The sequence below is a fragment of the Lytechinus pictus genome, unplaced genomic scaffold (assembly GCF_037042905.1).
Source record: "Lytechinus pictus isolate F3 Inbred unplaced genomic scaffold, Lp3.0 scaffold_19, whole genome shotgun sequence".
In the NCBI taxonomy this organism is placed as follows: Eukaryota; Metazoa; Echinodermata; class Echinoidea; order Temnopleuroida; family Toxopneustidae; genus Lytechinus; species Lytechinus pictus.
Window position 1 is genome coordinate 4,692,348 of NW_026974140.1, and position 20,892 is coordinate 4,713,239.

The window sequence follows — 20,892 nt, forward strand, 5'->3', positions numbered from 1 at the left end:
TTTATGTTTTAATGTCAGGACCATGATGTAAAACAGTTTTTTAACTGATCTTGTCATCCTGAATGAATATATTTGAATAAATAATAAATAAATAATTTATCTTCTTTATCCTGTCCTTTCCTTTTCTTTCCTTTCCCCTTTCCTACATTTTGTCTGCAAAGCCCGTCCCCGCCCCCGGTTCCGCCCGCCGACTTTGAACTTGCCAATAGATTCCAACAGGTCACAGCTTATTTTAATTTATAAAACTTTGATCCACTCTTCATTGAACATGATTGAGGCTGCGTATAAAATCGTTGTTTTGGTATTCCTGCCTTCCGGGAATGCGTTGGAACTGGATCATCATTGCCAATGATCATTCAGTGTCGTATTGTAAAATACATCCATGAGTGATACATGATAATCGTCCAAAGTGATTGCAGAATCGTATACCAGTTTCTCTTTTTCAACAGTGAATTGAATATATAGTGGTAGCGTTTGCCGCCAATAATGTCGACCTCTTTCAGCATCGGTCAGAGAGCTGCCCTGGTTGCGGTAGCTTCCCTTTCAGGGTATGCCCTTTTTCGCCGGAAATATCCCAACCTCACGACGGATGTCCGGTATTTCCTAAGTTTGGCCAAAGGCGGGAAATTACTGGAAAAGTATAACAAAGCCAACCTTTTTATTCTTGATTTCTTCGAAGAACATGCCAGGAAACAACCCAACCATCCCTGTATTTTATTTGAAAATGAGACGTACACCTATGGAGAGGTGGCTGCTAATGTGAACCGCACAGCTCGGTGGGTCCTAGGTTCGGATCCCAGCTTGATGAAAGGAGACGCTGTGTGTGTTCTATTACACAATGGACCTACTATCGTGTGGACTTGGTTGGGTTTGCAAAAGAAGGGTATCATATCAAGTATGATCAACTTCAATCTAAAAGGACAGGCCCTTCTTCATTGTATTAAAGCCAGTTACTCAAAACACATCATTTTCGGCTCAGGTAATTGTTTTTTCCGAAATCGTAATGACTGAAGAACGTTATCTGTCATTTTGTACCAGTAAGCAGACCTAATGATAACAAAGGCCAGGGGCGGATCCAGCTTTCACCAATAGGGGGGGCCGAAAAATATTTTCATCAACATTTTTCTCGATTGGCCGCTATAATCTGATTTTTTTTTTTTGGGGGGGGGGGGGGGTTCAGGGGGTAGTCCTAACTAGAGACTGAAGTTTTAAGTATATGTTATTTTTATTGTTATAAACAAGATAAGGTATCTCATGTGGTCTTAATATATAATGCGAGCGCGAAGCGCGAGCTCAAATTCTTTGATATCTTATGTCCTTAGACCTGAAGATTCTGAGGAGATTTTATAATCATGAAAAAGATAAGTATCCAACTAAACAATGCGAGCGCGAAGCGCGAGCTGAAATTTTATCATAGTAACGTGAAAAGGGACTCAATTAGGACTGTTTTAGTGATTAATGAAGAGGATACAAGAATCACCAATTAAATAATGAGAGTGCGAAGCGCGAGCTCAAAATTTTTGATATTCCGACCTGAAAACTGGACAGTCTAAGCGCGTTTTTATTTAAATACAGAAAAAGCTGTGTGTCTCAAACAATTAAATGCGAGCGCGAAGCACAAGCTCAATTTTTTAATATATACTGACATGATAAAGGAGCATTTTGACAAATTTTGGTAAGAATTTCCAAAGAGGATAGGTAACTCACAAATCAAACAAAACTGAATTAAAGCTTGATGTGCGAGCTAAAATATTGTGTGCAAATTGATTTCAGATCTGGATATATAAGTGTCATTTAATCCTCTTGAATGGGAGTCATTGGCACAGGCAATGCGAGCGCGAAGCGCGAGCGAATTTTTTATATAAAGTTCTTTTTCCAATTCTTCCCCTCACCCTTTCCTGTTTCCTTTCGGGGTCGGGCCGGCCGTTACGAGGTTGTAAATTACACATCCTGGGTATGATACCTCTTTCCTACTTTTCTTTAGTGTTTTTCCTATAGTACACTTTTTCTGCAGGTTGTCAAAAAATAGGGGGGGCCGGGGCCGGCTCGGCCCCCTCCTGGATCCGCCCCTGAAGGCAGAACCGGCTTACTTCTTTTGTCGGCCTTTACAAGCCTAGGTCTTCACCATGTTCACTATCTTTGTAACCTTTCAAGAACCCATCACAAGATAAGCAAGTTTTTGGAATACAAAGTAGCGGTCTATATTCACGATAATTATACTGTGTACAGTGCCGGATTCAGGACCAGATCAAGATGAGGGTCATTTTTTCAATAAACAGCCCCCCCCCTCCCTCAAAAAAGAAGCTTATCACCACTCACAGATAGTAGTTTCCTGTGCAAATTATTTGAAAGCAAGCAAGCAAGCAATAAATAAATGGATAAATATAAAGTTGAGAGTTGGGGAGGGGGAGGGGGGCTGCTTGTTCCCTTCCTGTTTCCTTGCCTGACTTGGGTAAATATTTGTAGTTTGCCAGGGAATTGGAGTATAGGGTGAAGTTCAACTTATAATTATTGTCATAAAACGATGAGTGCAATCGATGAACCACTTTTCAAACTATGTTGAGTAAGCCTAATCTTGATATAGAGTAAGGGTGCACATTGTTTGCCACAATTGCACAACCGTGTGGTATATTTTGAACAAATGATGTTAGTGCAAGCGTCTGATACAGATTATTCTGGATATCAGAATTTTACATATATTTTTTGTGTAGGCCTAGTATATGAATACCATATATAAATTGAATGAATCATCAGTTATTCAAACAGGTTTGATAAAATAGGAAACGTGAAACACGATTTATCTATTTTGTTCATTGATGCAGCATGCTCTAAACTCCATTCGTCAAGCTGACTAGTTTCCCGGTGTGTCTCAAGACAGCAAGATGGGTGTTGCCATGATAGTTTCAGGGGGGGGGGGGGGGTAGCGAGGGGAGAACCAAGATGAACTAAAGATTTATCATTTATTTTCAATCAAGTAACAAAGGTTATACTCTCTCTCTCTCTTCTACTTAAAAAAAAAATATATAAACTGCGGGGGGGGGGGGGGTGGGTGCTGTCGCGCTGTATAGCAGCCCACGATGTCACGGTTTATCATTTATATAGTACAACTGGGCCCCGTCTTACAAAGAGTTACGACTGATCCGATCAACCTCAAGTATATGGAAATCCATCATTGTCATAATTTTTTCTTCAGGAAATGCTCAAAACAAAAAAGAACAATCTGAATTGTCAAGAAAACAGTGAATGTATAAATAAACATCATTTTTCCAAAATATTTTGAACAAACAAGTATTTTAGATGTTGACGTTGCTGGCTCTCCATTGTTGCGATTGATCGGATCAATCGTAACTCTTTGTAAAGCCCCTTTCACAATTGACGTACGACCTGTTTACGACCACCTGCAACAGTTTTTTCTTGTTGTTGCACGATCGATCCCTTGGTGTCTTGCGAGCACTCGGAGTCGTTGTAGACGATCGCACAAACTCGAGGTGGTCGGAGGTGATCGTGACTGGTCGCATCTGAACTTTGAACATGTTCAAAACCCAAACGCGATCAAATACGATTGATTCACTCGCAACAGGTCGTACCATCGGTCGGGCGATCATCGTGTGAGTGTTGTTCAACGTTGTACGACTTGGTGCGAGAGGTGGCACAACTAAGTATAGTCACATTTAGTCGACTGAAGGTCGTACAACACTTACACATGTGCTGGAGACCTACAGAGACCAGTCTTGCGACTGGGTGCGATAATATGAGACTGTTGCAAGACCGATCGAAATTACGGCTTACTACATTCCACTACCGTTGCATTCGCATGTATGCGACCGTTCAGCCCCTTTCACAATTGACTTCCGACCAGTTTACGACCGCCTGCAACAGTTTTTTCTTGTTGTTGCACGATCGATCTCTTGGTGTCTTGCGAGCACTCGCAGTCGTTGTAGACGGTCGCACGAACTCGAGGTGGTCGTGACTGGTCACATCTGAACTTTGAACATGTTCAAAATCCGAACGCGATCAAATACGATCGATTCACTCGCATCAGGCCGTACCCGGGGTCGTACCATCGGTCGGGCGATCATCGCGCGAGTGTTGTTCAACGTTGTACGACTTGGTGCGAGAGGTGGCACAAGTAGTCGCATTTACTTGACTGGAGGTCGTGCAACACTTGCACATGTGCAAGCGACCTACATGTACAGAGACCTGTCTTGCGACTGGTTGCGATACTAATATGGGCCATAAGACTGTTGCAAGACCGATCGCAACGGCTTCCAACATTGCACTACCGTTTCATTCGCATGTATGCGACCGTTCCACTCGCAATCCCTCGTGCAACACTCGCATGTGATCGCACGAGCACAATAAGAGCATATGCGACTTACTCGTGCAACGGGGTTTACTGGTTGTTTTTGTTGTACGACAGCTGTTGCAACTGTGAAAGCCTCTGTGCGATCTTATGAGATGACTAGCGATTGATGCCTGTTGCAGCCTGTCGCACGACCAAAAGGTCGCAAATGGTCGTACGTCAATTGTGAAAGGGGCTTTAAGCCCCTTTCACAATTGACGTACGACCTGTTTACGACCGCCTGCAACAGTTTTTTCTTGTTGTTGCACGATCGATCTCTTGGTGTCTTGCGAGCACTCGCAGTGGTTGTAGACGAACGCACGAATTTGAGGTGGTCGGAGGTGGTCGTGACTGGTCGCATCTGAATTTGAACATGTTCAAAATCCAAACGCGATCAAATACGATTGATTTACTCGCATCAGGTCGTACCATCGGTCGGGCGATCATCGTGTGAGTGTTGTTCAACGTTGTACGACTTGGTGCGAGAGGTGACACAACTACGTATAGTCGCATTTAGTCGACTGGAGGTCGTACAACACTTGCACATGCGCTAGATACCTACAGAGACCAGTCTTGCGACTGGTTGCGATAATATAAGACTGTTGCAAGACCGATCGAAATTACGGCTTACAACATTCCACTACCGTTGCATTCGCATGTATGCGACCGTACAGCCCCTTTCACAATTGACATCCGACCAGTTTACGACCGCCTGCAACAGTTTTTTCCTGCTGTTGCACGATCGATCTCTTGGTGACTTGCGAGCACTCGCAGTCGTTGTAGACGGTCGCACGAACTCGAGGTGGTCGTGACTGGTCACATCTGAACTTTGAACATGTTCAAAATCCGAACGCGATCAAATACGACCGATTCACTCGCATCAGCTCGTATCCGGGGTCGTACCATCGGTCGGGCGATCATCGTGGGAGTGTTGTTCAACGTTGCACGACTTGGTGCGAGAGGTGGCACAACTAAGTAGTCGCATTTACTCGACTGGAGGTCGTACAACACTTGCACATGTGCTAGCGACCTACATGCACAGAGACCTGTCTTGCGACTGGGTGCGATAATATGATAGGCCATAAGACTGTTGCAAGACCGGTCGCAACGGCTTACAACATTGCACTACCGTTGTGTGCGACCGTTCCCCTCGCAATCCCTCGTGCAACACTCGCATGTGATCGCACGAGCACAATAGGATCATAAGCGACTTACTCGTGCAACGGGTTTTACTGGATGTTTTTGTTGTACGACAGCTGTTGCAACTGTGAAAGCCTCTGTGCGATATTATGAGATGACTGGCGATTGATGCCTGTTGCAGCCTGTCGCACGACCAAAAGGTCGCAAGTGGTCGTACGTCAATTGTGAAAGGGGCTTTAGACAGCTAGGCCCTGGTCTACATTTGGGAAAAGCATAATCAATGGCTATCGAATTCCTTTTCTATAATATCCCCACAGAGTTCCTCGATTCGATCCTCGACATCGTAGATGCCCTGCGAGATCTCAACATTGGTTTATGGATGGTCAACGATGCTTGCATTCCTGATCTAGTAACACCTGAGGATGTGGTTACTATGGAGATATCGACCATGTCTGGAGAACACCTCCCTACTGTTCCGATCACAAGTCCTGAAGATGTAGCGACATTTATCTTTACTTCTGGAACTACAGGTACTATATATCGAACAACCGCATAGCCAGGATTTAAATTTGGAGGGGGCGGTAAGTGCACGCGAAGCGTGACATCACTTACAGAGTGCGCGAAGCGCGCTCCCCAGGGTGCAGGGAGGGGGGAGTTTAAGTTTTTGATATCTCATCAAATTCAAATCAAAAGAAGGCGTCTCTGGCATCTCTAGTACCCTTATCAACTCCAATTTAATTGACCTGCTGTGATTTAAAAAAAATTATGAGCGCCCCAAACTTAAGATTTAAGAATTTGAAATAATTCCTCTAACCGCGCGAAGCGCGGAAGCTCAAAACGTTTTATAAAAATATAGAACAGAAATGTTACAATTATGCCTACCTTGGTCACATCAGATTTGATTGTAAAAACTTGATTTACATTAAATTTCGTTAACTCAAGTCGCAAAACAGAGAACGGGTATATGCAGGAAGGAAATAGGCTCTATTTCTTCCGCGAATGACGTTGAAGCTCTGAATTATAGAAATTTCTCTGAAACTGTTATAATTTTGATATTTCTTAGATTATATGCAACTCGATTAAGAAGAAAAACGTGCCCATAATTTGAAAGGGATGATGCCAGCTAGAAACGGGACTTTTCCTTTCCCATGCTCGCGAAGCACGGAAACGTCTGTGATTTATTTTGGAAGAAAAAAACATTGTGTAATTTCGCTCATATTAAGCGCTTCCTTTTGTTTGATCAAGAAACTTCAGTGATATTCAAAATTTCAAATCAATGGCGCAAAACAAGACAGGAAATGGATGTACAGCGATACAGAATAAAGTTTAATATTGTACATATTTTTTGGGAGCGTTTTTTTTTTGGGGGGGCGACCGCCCCCACCGCCCCTGGCAACGCGCCTGATATCGAATCACATTGTTAAATCATGGTAGGGCCCATGGTTAAATGCTCACCTTGCAAGTCAAATATTTGATTTGCAACGTGGAAAAAATTGTGCCGATATTTGACTCCTCTCTGGACATATTTTATACCTTTTTTGGGGGGAAAAGGGTTTGTTTTCTATGAATTTCCAAATACTAATAGGACATATCATTTCATTGGATTCTGCGGATATGTTTGACCTAGAAAACCAAAAAAAAAAACGTGTTGTTTTCTCAACGAATGAGTCGAATACTCGAATCATGCCTTTTTAACTTATTAACGTTTCTTTTGAATGTTTTAGATTGAATTACAAAAAGTGATCCAATTCATTTTTAAAGATCACCCCTGGCCCTGACCGTTGTGATTTATTTCCCTGATTTATGAATGCAAACGAATGCACAACTTATTTGAAATAAACCGAATCAGTTATGCTAGAGTCCGGAGTCTACTCTCTAATAGCCTACAATTAAGAGAAAGAATATCAGACTTTGACTGAATTTTTTTTATTATTATTTACCCGATGGCAATGGAAACGTGTTCCTCCCACATTATGAAACCCTGACAATAACCTTTGTGACTGGGGAGGGGGCCGGGGGTGGGTGACCCTCAACGCGTTTTCGTAGAAATAGCGATCTCGTCCAGCATTTTCTATCCCCATGCAGTCTTTTCAAAGATTAAAACTTTTGTTTAATTTTTTTTTACAGAAGATTAAGGTTAGGCCTGCATTATTTTAAATAATTATTTGTCAGTATGGTTGTTGCTATTCATTTGTTATAATAATTATTACTGGTATTTTCATCACCATCATCATCTTTCTCATCAAAATAATCATGTCACGACCAAACAATTCAAGCATGTTCTTTACCCCCAGGAATGCCCAAACCAGTGAACATACCTCACTATAAAATAACAGGGGCATGTGTATTCAGTTATATCCACGTTGGATTAACACCATCAGACGTCTACTACGTAGCACTGCCGATGTACCATTCATCAGCACTTCTTATCGCAGTTACTGGAAGTCTTTTCTCGGGTATGCTTGATAATTTTGTAAGGGATTAAAAAATATATATTAAGTATTCATTAAAAAGGTAAGAACATAATCAGCAAAATACTTGCAAATAAACGAAGAGAATTTGATGTTATCGAGGTGGTCCAATTAGGATCTATGGTCAGAATTTATCAAGCGAGTTCAAAATGTTACAAACGGACAATACCACATACGATTTCTCAACTTGACCAATGACGACGTACTATTCTAGTCACATGATTTTTCTTTCATAGAATTTAAATACCACGAGGTGGTAGGTCAGGAATACGTAAGCATCATCTCCATTTGAAAGTGTTAGTGTTCATCGTAATGAAAATGGTAACAGTAATTTGAGAAAAGTTGAGCATGGACTAACTGTGAATTGAGTTATAACGTTACAACTGTGGTCGCTCTGTAGCGTACGAAAAGGATCTGACAAGGATCGGGCTCTAGGGTTTATATGGCATAATTATGGCCGATAATGTATTACTTTTTTATGTTCATATGGAAATTGTTTGAATAAAATTGGAATGTTCTACTTTGATAAGTTGGGAAAATTTAGTTTGTATCAACCTGGTTGTGTTGTATGCTAATAATAACAACGGAAATTATATCCAATTCACCTCGACTAGGAGCCACCATAGCTATTGCCAAGAAGTTTTCGGCGTCGCGTTTCTGGGATGACGTCAGAAGGTTTCGAGTGTCTGTTTTCCAATACATCGGCGAGGTGTGCAGATACCTCCTGGCGCAACCGAGGGTAAGAAGGTGATACTGATGGTAATGGATCTCAGCCCAGGGTAGTGTCACGGCTTCCCTGGCGGTGTATACAGGAGTACGGTAGGCACATCTTATCTAGGGTCAGGTGATGTTGCAGGCAGTATATAAGGAAGGAGTTGGTACCGCCATGACCGTAGGTGGTAGGTAAGGATCGAAGGCATCGGGGAGAGAAGACCCCAATTCGACGTACCATGATGTCGCAGGCGGTATACTATTAAGAATGACAGGTACATCATGACCTGGCCGTGGTAAAATGGTGTTACAAATCACACATACTTAAATGATACCAACTCAAGGTAAGAGGGTGTCATGGATGATGGTTAGGTGTATAGTTACACCATTACCTGCCCCGACCATGGTGCGACGGTGTACCTGGTAGTGAGTGGTAGATAATAGCCAAGGAGGGTATCGAGGGTGGCAGAGAAATGAAGAGAGTAAGTGTAGGTTTCTCCTGGCCCAACAAAAGATATATATAGGTGAAATACAGGTCGGGTTAAGGAGTAACAAATTGTACCATAATTAGCATGAGAGGTGGGGATATCTCCTGATGCTAGCCAAGTTAGCTGGTACCGTCCAAGTTTGTTAGGATAAGTATAGATGCTGTTCATGACCAACCGCGTTGCCAAGAACTTATTCCTAAATCCTAATGGTTTTGTGTTTTGGAAACATTTTCTCTCATTTTTTTCCATATAGAAAGAAAACGACGGCCAGTATCCTCGACCGGTAAAAGCGGTCGGTAACGGCTTGAGACCCGATGTTTGGAGAGAGTTCAAAGAGAGGTTCAAGATTGCTCCAATACTGGAGTTCTATGCTTCCACTGAGGGCAACTTCAGTTTCTTCAACTCTGATGACCATGTTGGAAGTGTTGGCAGATATTCATGGATTTTAAGGGTGAGTATCATTCAGTACTTCTGAGAGGTAACAGCGCCAGGGTACTTTGATAATATAGGTCCATGTTTTGATGGGGGTATAAGACGCCTTGCAGGTGATGTTCTTTTTCTCTCAATTGAATAATATGGGTAGTAAGCGTAAGGTTACATTCACCTTTAATTTGACTGCTTCCTTTCCTCCTCTATTCCATTTTCTTCCTCTGCTTTCCACTGCTTTATGGAAGATCATGGGATGGTGACCCCTGACGCCTATGATGTCACCCTGCATGATGTCACCCTGCAACCAAGGAAATTCCATTCCCCTCTCGCTCCCAATGATATTTCACTGGGTTTCATTTTCATAAAATCGGAACTAGATTGAATGCAACTTGCTTTTACAATATTATGGCATTGTCCCTAATAATAAAGGTTGTTAAAGTTATACATCTCCCTTAAAAAAGTTCACATGACGAATAGGACAACTATCGTCCCATCTCCATGTCGACTACTTTCTCCAAAATTTTAGAAAAAACCCCAGTATATTCTCGTGCCATGAAATTTCTCACAATTTGTAATAATTTTACAAACTAACAAGTTGGCTCGTAAAAAAAAAATCAACTATTGATGAATTAATTGATGAAGTGACCAAGGCGATTGATAAAAAATATATCATGGTAGTTACCATTAGATGGCAAAGTTACCATAATAGTAACTTATATGCAGCGGGGCCCTGGAGTGGCTCAGAAGTTACCTTATAAACGGAACTCAATTTGTATTCATTACCAACTCAAATTCTATAATAGAACACATTGCCTGTGGTGTGCCTCAAGGTTATCTTTGGGTCCATTGCTCTTTATTTTTATACATCAACTATTTTCAAAACTCTCCCTCTTTTTTCTCCTCTTTTTTCCAATATAATCATTCAATCAAATAGAAATCAATAATTGTGCAATTTTTTTTGGAACCCGATTGGACGAGGTTTTCACTTTTATCTTACATAAGTTACATTACTGACATTTTTCTCATTTGATTTTTTTTTATCAAAACGCAGAAAATGTTGGATAGAGTGGAGATAGTTGACTGTGATTACGAAACTGGAAAACCAAAACGGAATTCTAATGGCATGTGTGTTCGTCTTCCACCCGGTAAGATAAAATCATCCAGTAGTCAAGTAAGCATTTGATTCAACTGAAAAGTTGAAAGAGAATGGTAAACTTTAAAATTGTTAATTCAATTTGATCTTATTGTTTCTTATTTAATTCATTTCATTCATATAATATATAATTTCATAATATAAATAAATATGGTTACTTTTTTTTACTCGAGTCGTAGATAAAGCGTACAAAAATATAATTCAAACAAAAATAATCGTCTGCCATTTACGTAACTCCTGAAGTTGATTAATACATCTATAAAGCAGAATGGAAATTTTTCATTATTACAAAAATCATTTCATGATTTGGTTGATGAAGATGACAGAAATTTTACTTCAAATATTCTGATAATAGCATGCATCCAATACTTCTCATCAAATGACCTCTCCTCGTCCAGGCAGGTTTCAAATAAAGTTGTGGGTGTCAGCTACTTTTTGTCAAATTCGTTAATTGTATGGTTGTCCTGGGCTCCAATGCATAAAAGTTACTTTTATGGTAACTTTGCCATCCAATGGTGACTACCATGGTAACCATGGTAACAATGCACAACAGCTAATCAAACTCAAGGATTCCATGAAAGATACCATTGGATAGCAAAGTTACTATAATGGTAACTTTTACATGTTTTATGCAACGGGGCCCAGGTCTAGTGGATATCTCCGTACAGAACAAGTTGCAAAGTTCGAATCCCATCACGGCACTAATGCGGGCACTATATTACCCAAAGGTATTATATTAATCTCCCATTTGCCGCACTCGACCCTGGTGAAGTGAATTGATAGCTATTAGGATTTATTCCTTTTGAAATATTAATCATTAGAGCGCCTATATCCGCAGCTATGATAACGTTTGGGTAATACTTATTGTGGAGCGCCTGAAGTAGGTCTGTCTTTTCACTGACCGACGTGAGAGCTACGCGAACCCAATATTTAGAGGTCTATTATAATCCCGAATTTATGATAAAATCCATTATATCTCAAAGTTTCCACTTTGACTATTCGAGCCACGATTGAAACGGTGGTCTTATTCGTGGAGTAATCGTATTAGATCGTATCAGATCAGTCGTGGAAATCGTATTGGTACTAATTCAACTAGTTTCGCGATCAGTTTCGAATAGCCAGACGTCGCGTTCGGATGGAACGCGGTTACTGCAGGCATGGCACCATGCGTTGGTCAGGTCCGGTCTTAACATGTTGAAGTAATGGATAAGTCCTTTTTACTTCCAATATTGTATTCCAGGTTCATCAGGTTTGATGCTGTTTCAGATCACAGAGAAATCAGCTTTCGTCGGTTATCATGGCTCCGAGGAGATGACCAACAAGAAGATTGTCCGGGACGTCAAGAGACAGGGAGACGCTTATTTTAACACTGGTGATCTCATTAAGATCGACGTCGACAACTACGTATATTTCATTGACCGTCTCGGGGATACATTCAGGTAAAAGAAATCCCATCAAATACCTGGTATTTATTTTGTAAATATCTGGGGCGGTGTTATTCGTATTTTTTTTAAATTAAATGACAAGTCATCGACTTGTTCCAGAAATGTAGACTTTATTTTCCGAGGCTATTGGGCATACCATTTGCAATAGACTACTATACTTCAGTCCTTATTATTAACAGTTCTGTTTTGCATTCCCGCCTCCAATTGTTACGTAAAAGATATTCAGAGCTGACCTGTATTTTTCTAACTCTCTTCATCATACCTATGACTTATTGCATAATGAAGGAAAAATTGTTTATCATAAATTTCTGCTATCGTTCCCTAGATGGAAAGGAGAAAATATATCAACAATGGAAGTTTCTCAAGTTCTGGGCCTATTTCCTGTTGTCCTCGAAGCCAATGTATATGGTGTACCTGTCAAGGGTAAGATTTGATTTTTCAGATAACGAACTCTAACATTGTACAATTGAGCATTGTGGTACGAATATCATTGCACATACATCATAAAAGTCTTTGAATTACACGTGAATGGATAGCTCTACCGAGGGTAAATTATTTATAGACGCGAGGAGAAGAAACAGACTTCAAGTTGAGGGGAAAATGATATGATAATACGTTTTTAATGTACGAACTTTAGTAGGTGTACATACGAGATTTCATATCATGAGAATTACCTCCAAGTAAAAACATTGATAAAAACTGGGTCCGTTGGTGCCACAACCTTTTCTAAATAAACGATGGCCGGGATAAGCTTTGGGATAGAGTGTCATTACCACATCGCTACGATTTATATAAGGCTAGATGATAACCTCAGGATAACTTAAAAATGGTAGCCCGATTGAGCAATTACAATTTTCTTCAAAAAACAACACATTTCATATTACAGGTCACGATGGACGGGCAGGGATGGCATCCATTGTTCTACATAAAGGAGCCAACTTAGATTTCTCAGCTCTCTATCAGCACATCACGACATCTCTCCCGGACTATGCCCGGCCGAAGTTTCTCCGACTTCTCGATGAGATGGACCTAACGAGTACATTCAAACACAAGAAGACTGAATTGATGAAGAGGGGATTCGCCCCCGATGGATACGGAGAAGTTTACATCATTGACCCGTCAAAGAAGACATATGTGCCAATTAATCCTTACCACGTCAAGGTGTTAACAGCAGGTCATTCAAAGTTGTAATGGTAATTAGCACTTCAAGTATCAAGATAATATAGAGAGACTTCAATATTGTCTCCTCCTGGAGGTTACAAACTTGTTACGAATTCATGAAATTGTTTGAGAGTAGAGTTTATAACAGACCCTTCGTCATCTTTCTCGATAAAACTATATTGCGCAATCCTGAAGAGTATGGATTTGGAAGATCACACTCTATGATAAATCATAATGATCACTATTCATTGCACATAATGGGCGTAATAGTTTATATTTTACTCTAATCCAACGATGTTTGTAGGACCATGGACCCTCTCGCATCCCTGGTAGGACTATGCCTGTTCATCGGTCCAAGGAAATATACTGTATGATCCACACTATCAGTTTCAATTAGTTGCATGTGACAAGACAGAAAATCCATTTCTCAAAGTCATACACAAAAGTAATATCCTTCCATGCAGTGATCAAGCCGATTCTCAAAAGAATTTACAGAAGGTGCTGAAAACACGTTTTCTGGTAGACTGTTCCAAGAACTTATTCATCGAGCCTCGCATACTGCTCATTCTCAAGTTTCTGTGTTTCTGTGGAGCGTTGTGGCCCAGTGACTTCGTCTGCGGTATTTGAAAAAGAGGGTCGTGGGTTCGAGTTCCAGCCATGACGTAATTCTATTCAGAAATGAATTTATCCACATTGTGCTGCATTCAACCCAGGTGAGGCGAATGTGTACCTGGCGGGAATTTATTCCTCAAAACGATGAGCGCGTATCAGCAGTATGCCATAGCCAGGGTAATTATGGTGAGCTTAAAATTGTATACAGCACTTAATAAACAGGTGTTAAATGCTAAATAAAGTATAGAATTGTTAAATATAAGTTGAAAATTATGGGCTCGATGGAAAATGTCATTATGGGCTTGACATGCTTGAAGGAGTATCAACATAGTTTTAGGAATTATCTGTAAGTAAGGCAGAAGGCAGGTTACGTGTGTCAGTGGTCATCTATCCGTAGCTCTACCTAGCCGTAATTGTTTAGCCCAATTTATTTAGGAACCCTTACTTTTTACTCATATTTTATTATATTACATCCCGTTGTAAAACATGGTAAATTATAGTATACATGCTGATGGAAAGATGATATACTTCTAAGGAAAAATACTGAAATATCTTGTAAAGTTATTGAAGACCAAGGGAAATGGCCGAATACAAATAAATGATGGTTTAATTGTTTTAAGTCTCTCATGAATTTCCTAAAAAGTGATTCGATTATTGTTTTTAATTAATTAATTACATCAATAACTCATTCCAGTGATATGGGGTAACGGCGGGATATTATAATAGTCAATGATGGGGATGAGGGGTATATTATACAGGATTATATTTAACGCACAATAACCAGTACTATTGTATGTTTTATATCGAAATGTATCTTTTGTATTATCTAAGTGTATTTCACTAAAAAAAGCCATATTTCATTCTTTTAATAAAATGCAAAAGAAGTAGATTCAAAATGTCATTATGTTTGCGCCACCTTTTCTCAGTGTTACAATGACGGAAAGTACACTGCAAAAGTAGTGTTAATTTAACACCAGCTCGGTCTCTATATCGGAAAACACCAGAGAGGTGTTGAACAACCGCGTAGCCAGGATTTCATTTTGGAGGGGGCGGTAAATGCACGCGAAGCGTGCCAACACTTACACTTACTTAGGGGGTGGGTGCAGGGAGGGGGAGTTTCCCCCTCCCGCGCGAAGCGCGAAGCTTTCGGTGTTTCATAAATTAAAATGAAAAGGAGCCGTCTATCTTGTCTCTAGTACCTGTATCAGCTCCAATTCAGTTTACTCTATTGTGATTTTGAATCTTGTTTTCAAAAGTGATTGTGAACGAACAAAAAGGGATAAAATGAAGGAAATTATAATAATTACCCCGCGCGAAGCGCGGAAGCTCATGCATTTTATAATTTTTTGGCAAAGAAAAGGGTCCCGAAATAATTGTATTCTCTAAGTCATATTGAATGCTTCCCTCGGAAAGATCAGATTTGATAACAATTTAGCCACAGTGCATATCTTTAACTCGCAAAACAGAGGAGAAGATATGCCGGGAGGAAGATATTCTTCCCCGCGCAGAGCGATGAAACTCTGAAATTTTAAAGGTCGGACGTTTCATTACATGCAGATATCTCTATACCCATCGGCTCTAATTCAATTGATTTTCTAAGATTAATTAACTTCATTACAAGGAAAATACCGCTCAAAAAGTTGAAACTTCTGTGATTTATTAAAATTATATAAAAAGGATGATGTATAATGTCTTTGACTAATCTTGAAGCGCTTCATTTTGAACGATAAAGAAACTTAAGTGTCATTCAAAATTTCAAACTGAGGGCAAGGAAATGACATGAAATTTACTAGAATTTGATTTAAAAAATATTGTACTTTTTTATTTGATACGACACGAATTTTATACCTTCTTTTTTTTTTAATTAGAAACCCGTTTGCCCCAAAATTATGGTTGTTAAATAATGAGCTGAAAAGCGGGAGAAGTTGCCCTAGTGGAGGTGACGGCAGAAATTGGTATAAAGATTTGACCCACCTGGAGTCGACCCGACCAGAAGTTTCGCGATCAATTTGAAAAAAAAAAGACTTCATACACTTCGGCCTAACCTTACTCTAATTCCATGCCCTCATGTATACATTTGAACTTGAACTGGCAAGAAACACGTATAGCTGAGGTGGAAAAACAGGGTTAGAGAAAGGGTGGGGGAAACAGAGGAGAACTGCAATATTGTCATTTATCCGCGCGCAGCGCGGAAGCAAAATTCATATATATAAATTTAGAGCAAGAGTGAAGGAGTTTCACTTTTTGAAAAAAAAAAAGAATAAAAGGAAAAACCCACAAAGCTACCTTTCTTCCCTTCGCTTTTCCTTTTCTCCTCTCTTTTTTTTTTTTTTGGGGGGGGGGACGTTGGGGGGGGGGGGGCGACCGCCCCCACCGCCCCCCCCCTGGCTACGCGCCTGGTGTTGAAACAGCACCACTTCGGCTTTGGACTAACACCAGATAGGCATTTAAACAACACTAACCAGTGTTAAACCAATATCGGTTTGATTCTTAATTAACTGGTGTTGTTGAAACACTTCCCTGGTGTTTTCGGATATATAGATACCGGGTTGGTGTGAAATCAACGCCGGTGTTTTGCAGGGTACTATTCCAGTTACCCTTCCCGACAGCTGGTAATATAGTCTGAATTATAAACCTCTCTTTAAGAATGTCGAATAATCCGTTCCTCTGATTGGTCAAAACTGAGGTCATGTAAACGACCATGCCTTCAAAACAACAAACTAAGGTGGTAACCAAGGGCAACGGGCATAGTTAACAAGATTTCTGCCCGTTGCCCCCTGACCCGCCCCTTAACGACGGGCATAGCAAAATTTGGCTGAGATCCTTATTTGATTGCATGCAAAATGTTGCTTTCTGCGGTGATTGCGGATACCATAAATATCCGCGCGATTTGATCGAAAGTTTTAGACAATTCGCGCATTTACAAGTGCGCGCAACGGATATGACATATCGATGGAACAATGCCGATCTTTGACTTTTGCTTGTTAATTCCTGTTAAAATATATGGCATTTATTGAAAAGAAAACTAATTTATTAAGGACATAACGGATGTATCAATCATCAAGTCTTGTCGCAGTTCGCCCAAATGCATGCTCGCAAAAGGTGAGTCGGGTGAAAAGATTAGACGGTCACTGCACTTTCTAACAATAAACGTTATTCGTTCAAATTAACGTTAGGACAGATAGGTACCGGTATGACAAACGATAGCGTTAGGACGGGTAGATCTAATGTTAATGGTCGTTAGTTAGCTTAGAAGTTAAGTGTAGACTCTAGATCTAACGTTACTAACGTTTTCAGGGCGTACGTAGGTTTAGTCGACTAGATCTAACGTTAGATTACACTCTAATGGAGATTTAAGACTTAACTTTAGATCTAGCCTAGAATCACCCTATTCTATTCAGAATCAGAGCCTAATTTGGTAACTAAAATAAAAATATCTAGCCTAGGCCTAGACTAGAGAGTAGGGCCTATCGGTATGAACTGCTTTGATATTCGATTTTGAGATCAAACTTCAGGGTCAGGGCTAAGTTAAGGCCTAGACCTAACGTTAGCTTGGGGCCTAGGACTGGGCCCTGGCAGGCTTTTAGATCTAGACCTAGACTAGGCCCTAACGTTAGATCTAATGTTTAATAATTCGGTTCATAAAATATATATGGACTGCTTTTATATTCGAGACATGGTTGTTTCAATTCGGCTCGCGGGTACCGCATCGGCCAGACCATGCCCTCGGGCAAAGCCCTCGGGCATAGTCGCGTTGCGGTCCCCTTGAGCCTCTAGAAACAACCATGCCTCTCAAAGCAGTCCATATATCTATATTATAAACCTCTCTTTAAGAATGTCGAATAATCCGTTCCTCTGATTGGTCAAAACTGAGGTCATGTAAACGACCATGCCTTCAAAACAACAAACTAAGGTGGTAACCAAGGGCAACGGGCATAGTTAACAAGATTTCTGCCCGTTGCCCCCTGACCCGCCCCTTAACGACGGGCATAGCAAAATTTGGCTGAGATCCCCATTTGATTGCATGCAAAATGTTGATTTCTGCGGTGATTGCGGATACCATAAATATCCGCGCGATTTTATCAAAAGTTTTAGACAATTCGCACATTTACGCGCTTATTGCGCAAGTGCGCGCCACGGATATAACATATCGATGGAACGATGCCGATCTTTGACTTTTGCTTGTTAATTCCTGTTAAAATATATGGCATTTATTGAAAAGAAAACTAACTTATTGAGGACATAACGGATGTATCAATCATCAAGTCTTGTCGCAGACCGCTCAAATGCATGCTCGCAGTCGCAAAAGGTGAGTCGGGTGAAAAGATTAAAGTTAGACGGTCACTGCACTTTCTAAGGTTAACATAACGTTACTCGTTACTTAGCCTTAGGTATGACAAACGACAACGTTATGACGGGTAGATCTAATGTTAATTGTCGTTAGTTAGCTTTGAAGTTATTAGATCTAACGTTAGATCTAACGTTAGGACGAAGGTTTAGTCGACTAGATCTAACGTTAGATTACACTCTATTAGGGATTTATTTCTGAACGTTAGATCTAGCCTAGACCCTATTCAGAATCAAAACCTAATTAGTAATTTGGTTCCAAAAAAATATCTAGATCTAGGCCTAGTAGGGCCTATCGGTATGAACTGCTCGGGAACTGCTTATGATATTCGACTTTGAAACCTAACTTCAGGGTCAGGGCTAAGTAAGGGCCTAGACCTAAGTCCTAACGTTAGCTTGGGGCCAGGGCCAGGGCTTTTAGATCTAGACTTAGACTAGCCCCTAACGTTAGATCTAATGTGTAATAATTCGGTTCATAAAATATATATGGACTGCTTTTATATTCGAGACATGGTTGTTTAAATTCGGCTCGCGGGTACCGCATCGGCCAGACCATGCCCTCGGGCAAAGCCCTCGTGCATAGTCGCGTTGCGGTCCCCTTGAGCCTCTAGAAACAACCATGCCTCTCAAAGCAGTCGATATATCTATAATATTGTGTTACTCTTTGCTTTCAATAGACAAATCAGAGGGTTCGGCCCTTAGAGGTGGATACATTATTTCATCCACCTCTATGGTTCAACCACAATTTATGTTAAATAAACATTCAATTTCCATCCAATGATTAAAAATAGATTTGATCAAAACTATTTTAAAAGTAAATTTATATAATTATTAACATCAATCAAGTAATGCCGGGGGGGGGGGGTCTAAAATAGGGAGGGGGTCGGGAGTTTAGCGCTGACCTTTATACAACCTTCTTGAATGTGCTTGAATGTTTGAAATTATACAGGGAGAGGGGAAACTGTGCCTTTTAGAGATCTTGCAGGCTAGCAACCTGTTTCCCTCACCCGTAGTACCTTTGTCACACCGACAGAAGACCGAATCCAAATCGATCGATGCTCATTTGAAATAACGTATTGAATTCGATCGGGTTGAAATTGGTTTCGTTGGTGTGACCGTATCATAAGGTCTAAATATGGCACCCTCGTGTTCCTGTTACCGCGCCTGACGGGATTCACCCTCTTCACCTCTGAATCCCACCGAGGTAACTGTGAACACCGAACATGTTAGATTATCCATCATTTTCTTTATCCAAAGAACTTGTATCACTACAAGTTACATAGATGACATAATTGAAATATAGTAATTATGGAAGCATATCATGGATTGAGGTGGGGGGGGGGGGGGGTGGGTAGGTGATGGCTTGCCCCCTTCCACACCCCAGGCACTGTAATTTTCAAATTGTTGGTCATGTTCTTAGAATCATAATATATACAGATTGTGGCCCCTTTAGACCGATTTCAACCCCATTTTCCATTAGCCAGCAATAGTCTAAAAGAAGTAGTGTTGTTTCACAGTGGACCATAGTGGGTTCCAATCCGAGACATGGCGTAATTTCCTTCAGCAAGAAATCAATCCACATTGTGCTGCGCTCAACCCAGGTTAGGTAAATGGGTGCGTGGCAGGAATTTATTCCTTGGAACGCAGTGCCCGTAACAGTTTCTCAATCTGCTAAAGCCAGGGTAAGCCATACTGTAAGTATTGCTATAAGAGTATGTAATTATTAAATATAAACCCCATAACCTTGTAACCATGGGGACCAGACCTGTAACTTGAGCATTTTTTCCCACATTATAAACGTGATGACTGCGTCCGACCCCTATCCGTGATCCTGACAGGGCTTATGAGAAACACCAAATGAAATATCATTTACCCTTGCTGTGCCAGGAACACATTGTCTCGTGTGGCATTTATTTACTCATCCATTTATGTTTTACAAAGGTATATACGCCACCAAAGGTGCACTTTGCTCTGCACCTACTGATATCAGCATGGATGTCGATTGTTTTATGTGAGTGATAAAAAAAAAGATTGTTGGGGGAGTGGGGGGGGGGGGGGTCAGTGGCTTTACGAGTCTATTTTTTAGGGGTCAGTCGGACATGACATTAAGGGCAAAATGTATTCTTAAAAAAAAGCTGCAAGCAAGCGAGCTAAACTTTTGACCTTGTCAATACAAAATCAAATAGTGAGATGGATTACTACATATTTTAAAATATTCACCCTTTTTTTCGTCTCCTTTCTTATCTCCTTGACTTGTTAGTGAAAGTGTTTGGTGGGGTCCATGCATCCCCCCCCCAGCGCCACGTCTGTGCGCCGGACAGGGGAGGTGGTCCTTGAGACCTTTAAAGTATCTTTATATCTACAACAAGACTATAGGTAAAACGATGGTAAAAACAGGGCACATGACATCCCCATGTGCTTGAATGCGGGGAGGGGGGAATTAAAGAAAGATGTCATGTGTAAAGTATGAACATAAACATATTTTCCTATTTCATCCAGGAATATGTTTTTTTATTAAAGAAAAATTCAGGCAATCACGAACAAATGTATACAATTCGAACGACATAACAAGAGAAAATAAAAGAGAAAACGA

The 20,892-nt window shown here is 40.6% G+C and overlaps 1 protein-coding gene across 1 annotated transcript; it reads left to right on the top strand.

Annotated features, from left to right (window-relative positions):
- Positions 1-254: 254 nt before the first annotated feature.
- Positions 255-14,576, top strand: LOC129260024 (long-chain fatty acid transport protein 2-like). The gene is made up of 9 exons (XM_054898121.2): positions 255-979; positions 5,800-6,012; positions 7,777-7,938; positions 8,568-8,692; positions 9,406-9,603; positions 10,633-10,726; positions 11,975-12,173; positions 12,505-12,602; positions 13,066-14,576. The coding sequence occupies exons 1-9, from the start codon at positions 487-489 to the stop codon at positions 13,368-13,370; spliced, it is 1,887 nt and encodes a 628-aa protein (XP_054754096.2). The 5' UTR covers positions 255-486; the 3' UTR covers positions 13,371-14,576.
- The last annotated feature ends 6,316 nt before the right edge of the window (positions 14,577-20,892 follow it).

Coding starts and splice junctions, on each gene's coding strand:
- LOC129260024 (XM_054898121.2), top strand. CDS start 487: ATGTCGACCTCTTTCAGCATCGGTCAGAGAGCTGCCCTGGTTGCGGTA. Junction 7,939..8,567: donor TACTGGAAGTCTTTTCTCGG/GTATGCTTGATA, acceptor CACCTCGACTAG/GAGCCACCATAGCTATTGCC. Junction 12,174..12,504: donor CGTCTCGGGGATACATTCAG/GTAAAAGAAATC, acceptor ATCGTTCCCTAG/ATGGAAAGGAGAAAATATAT.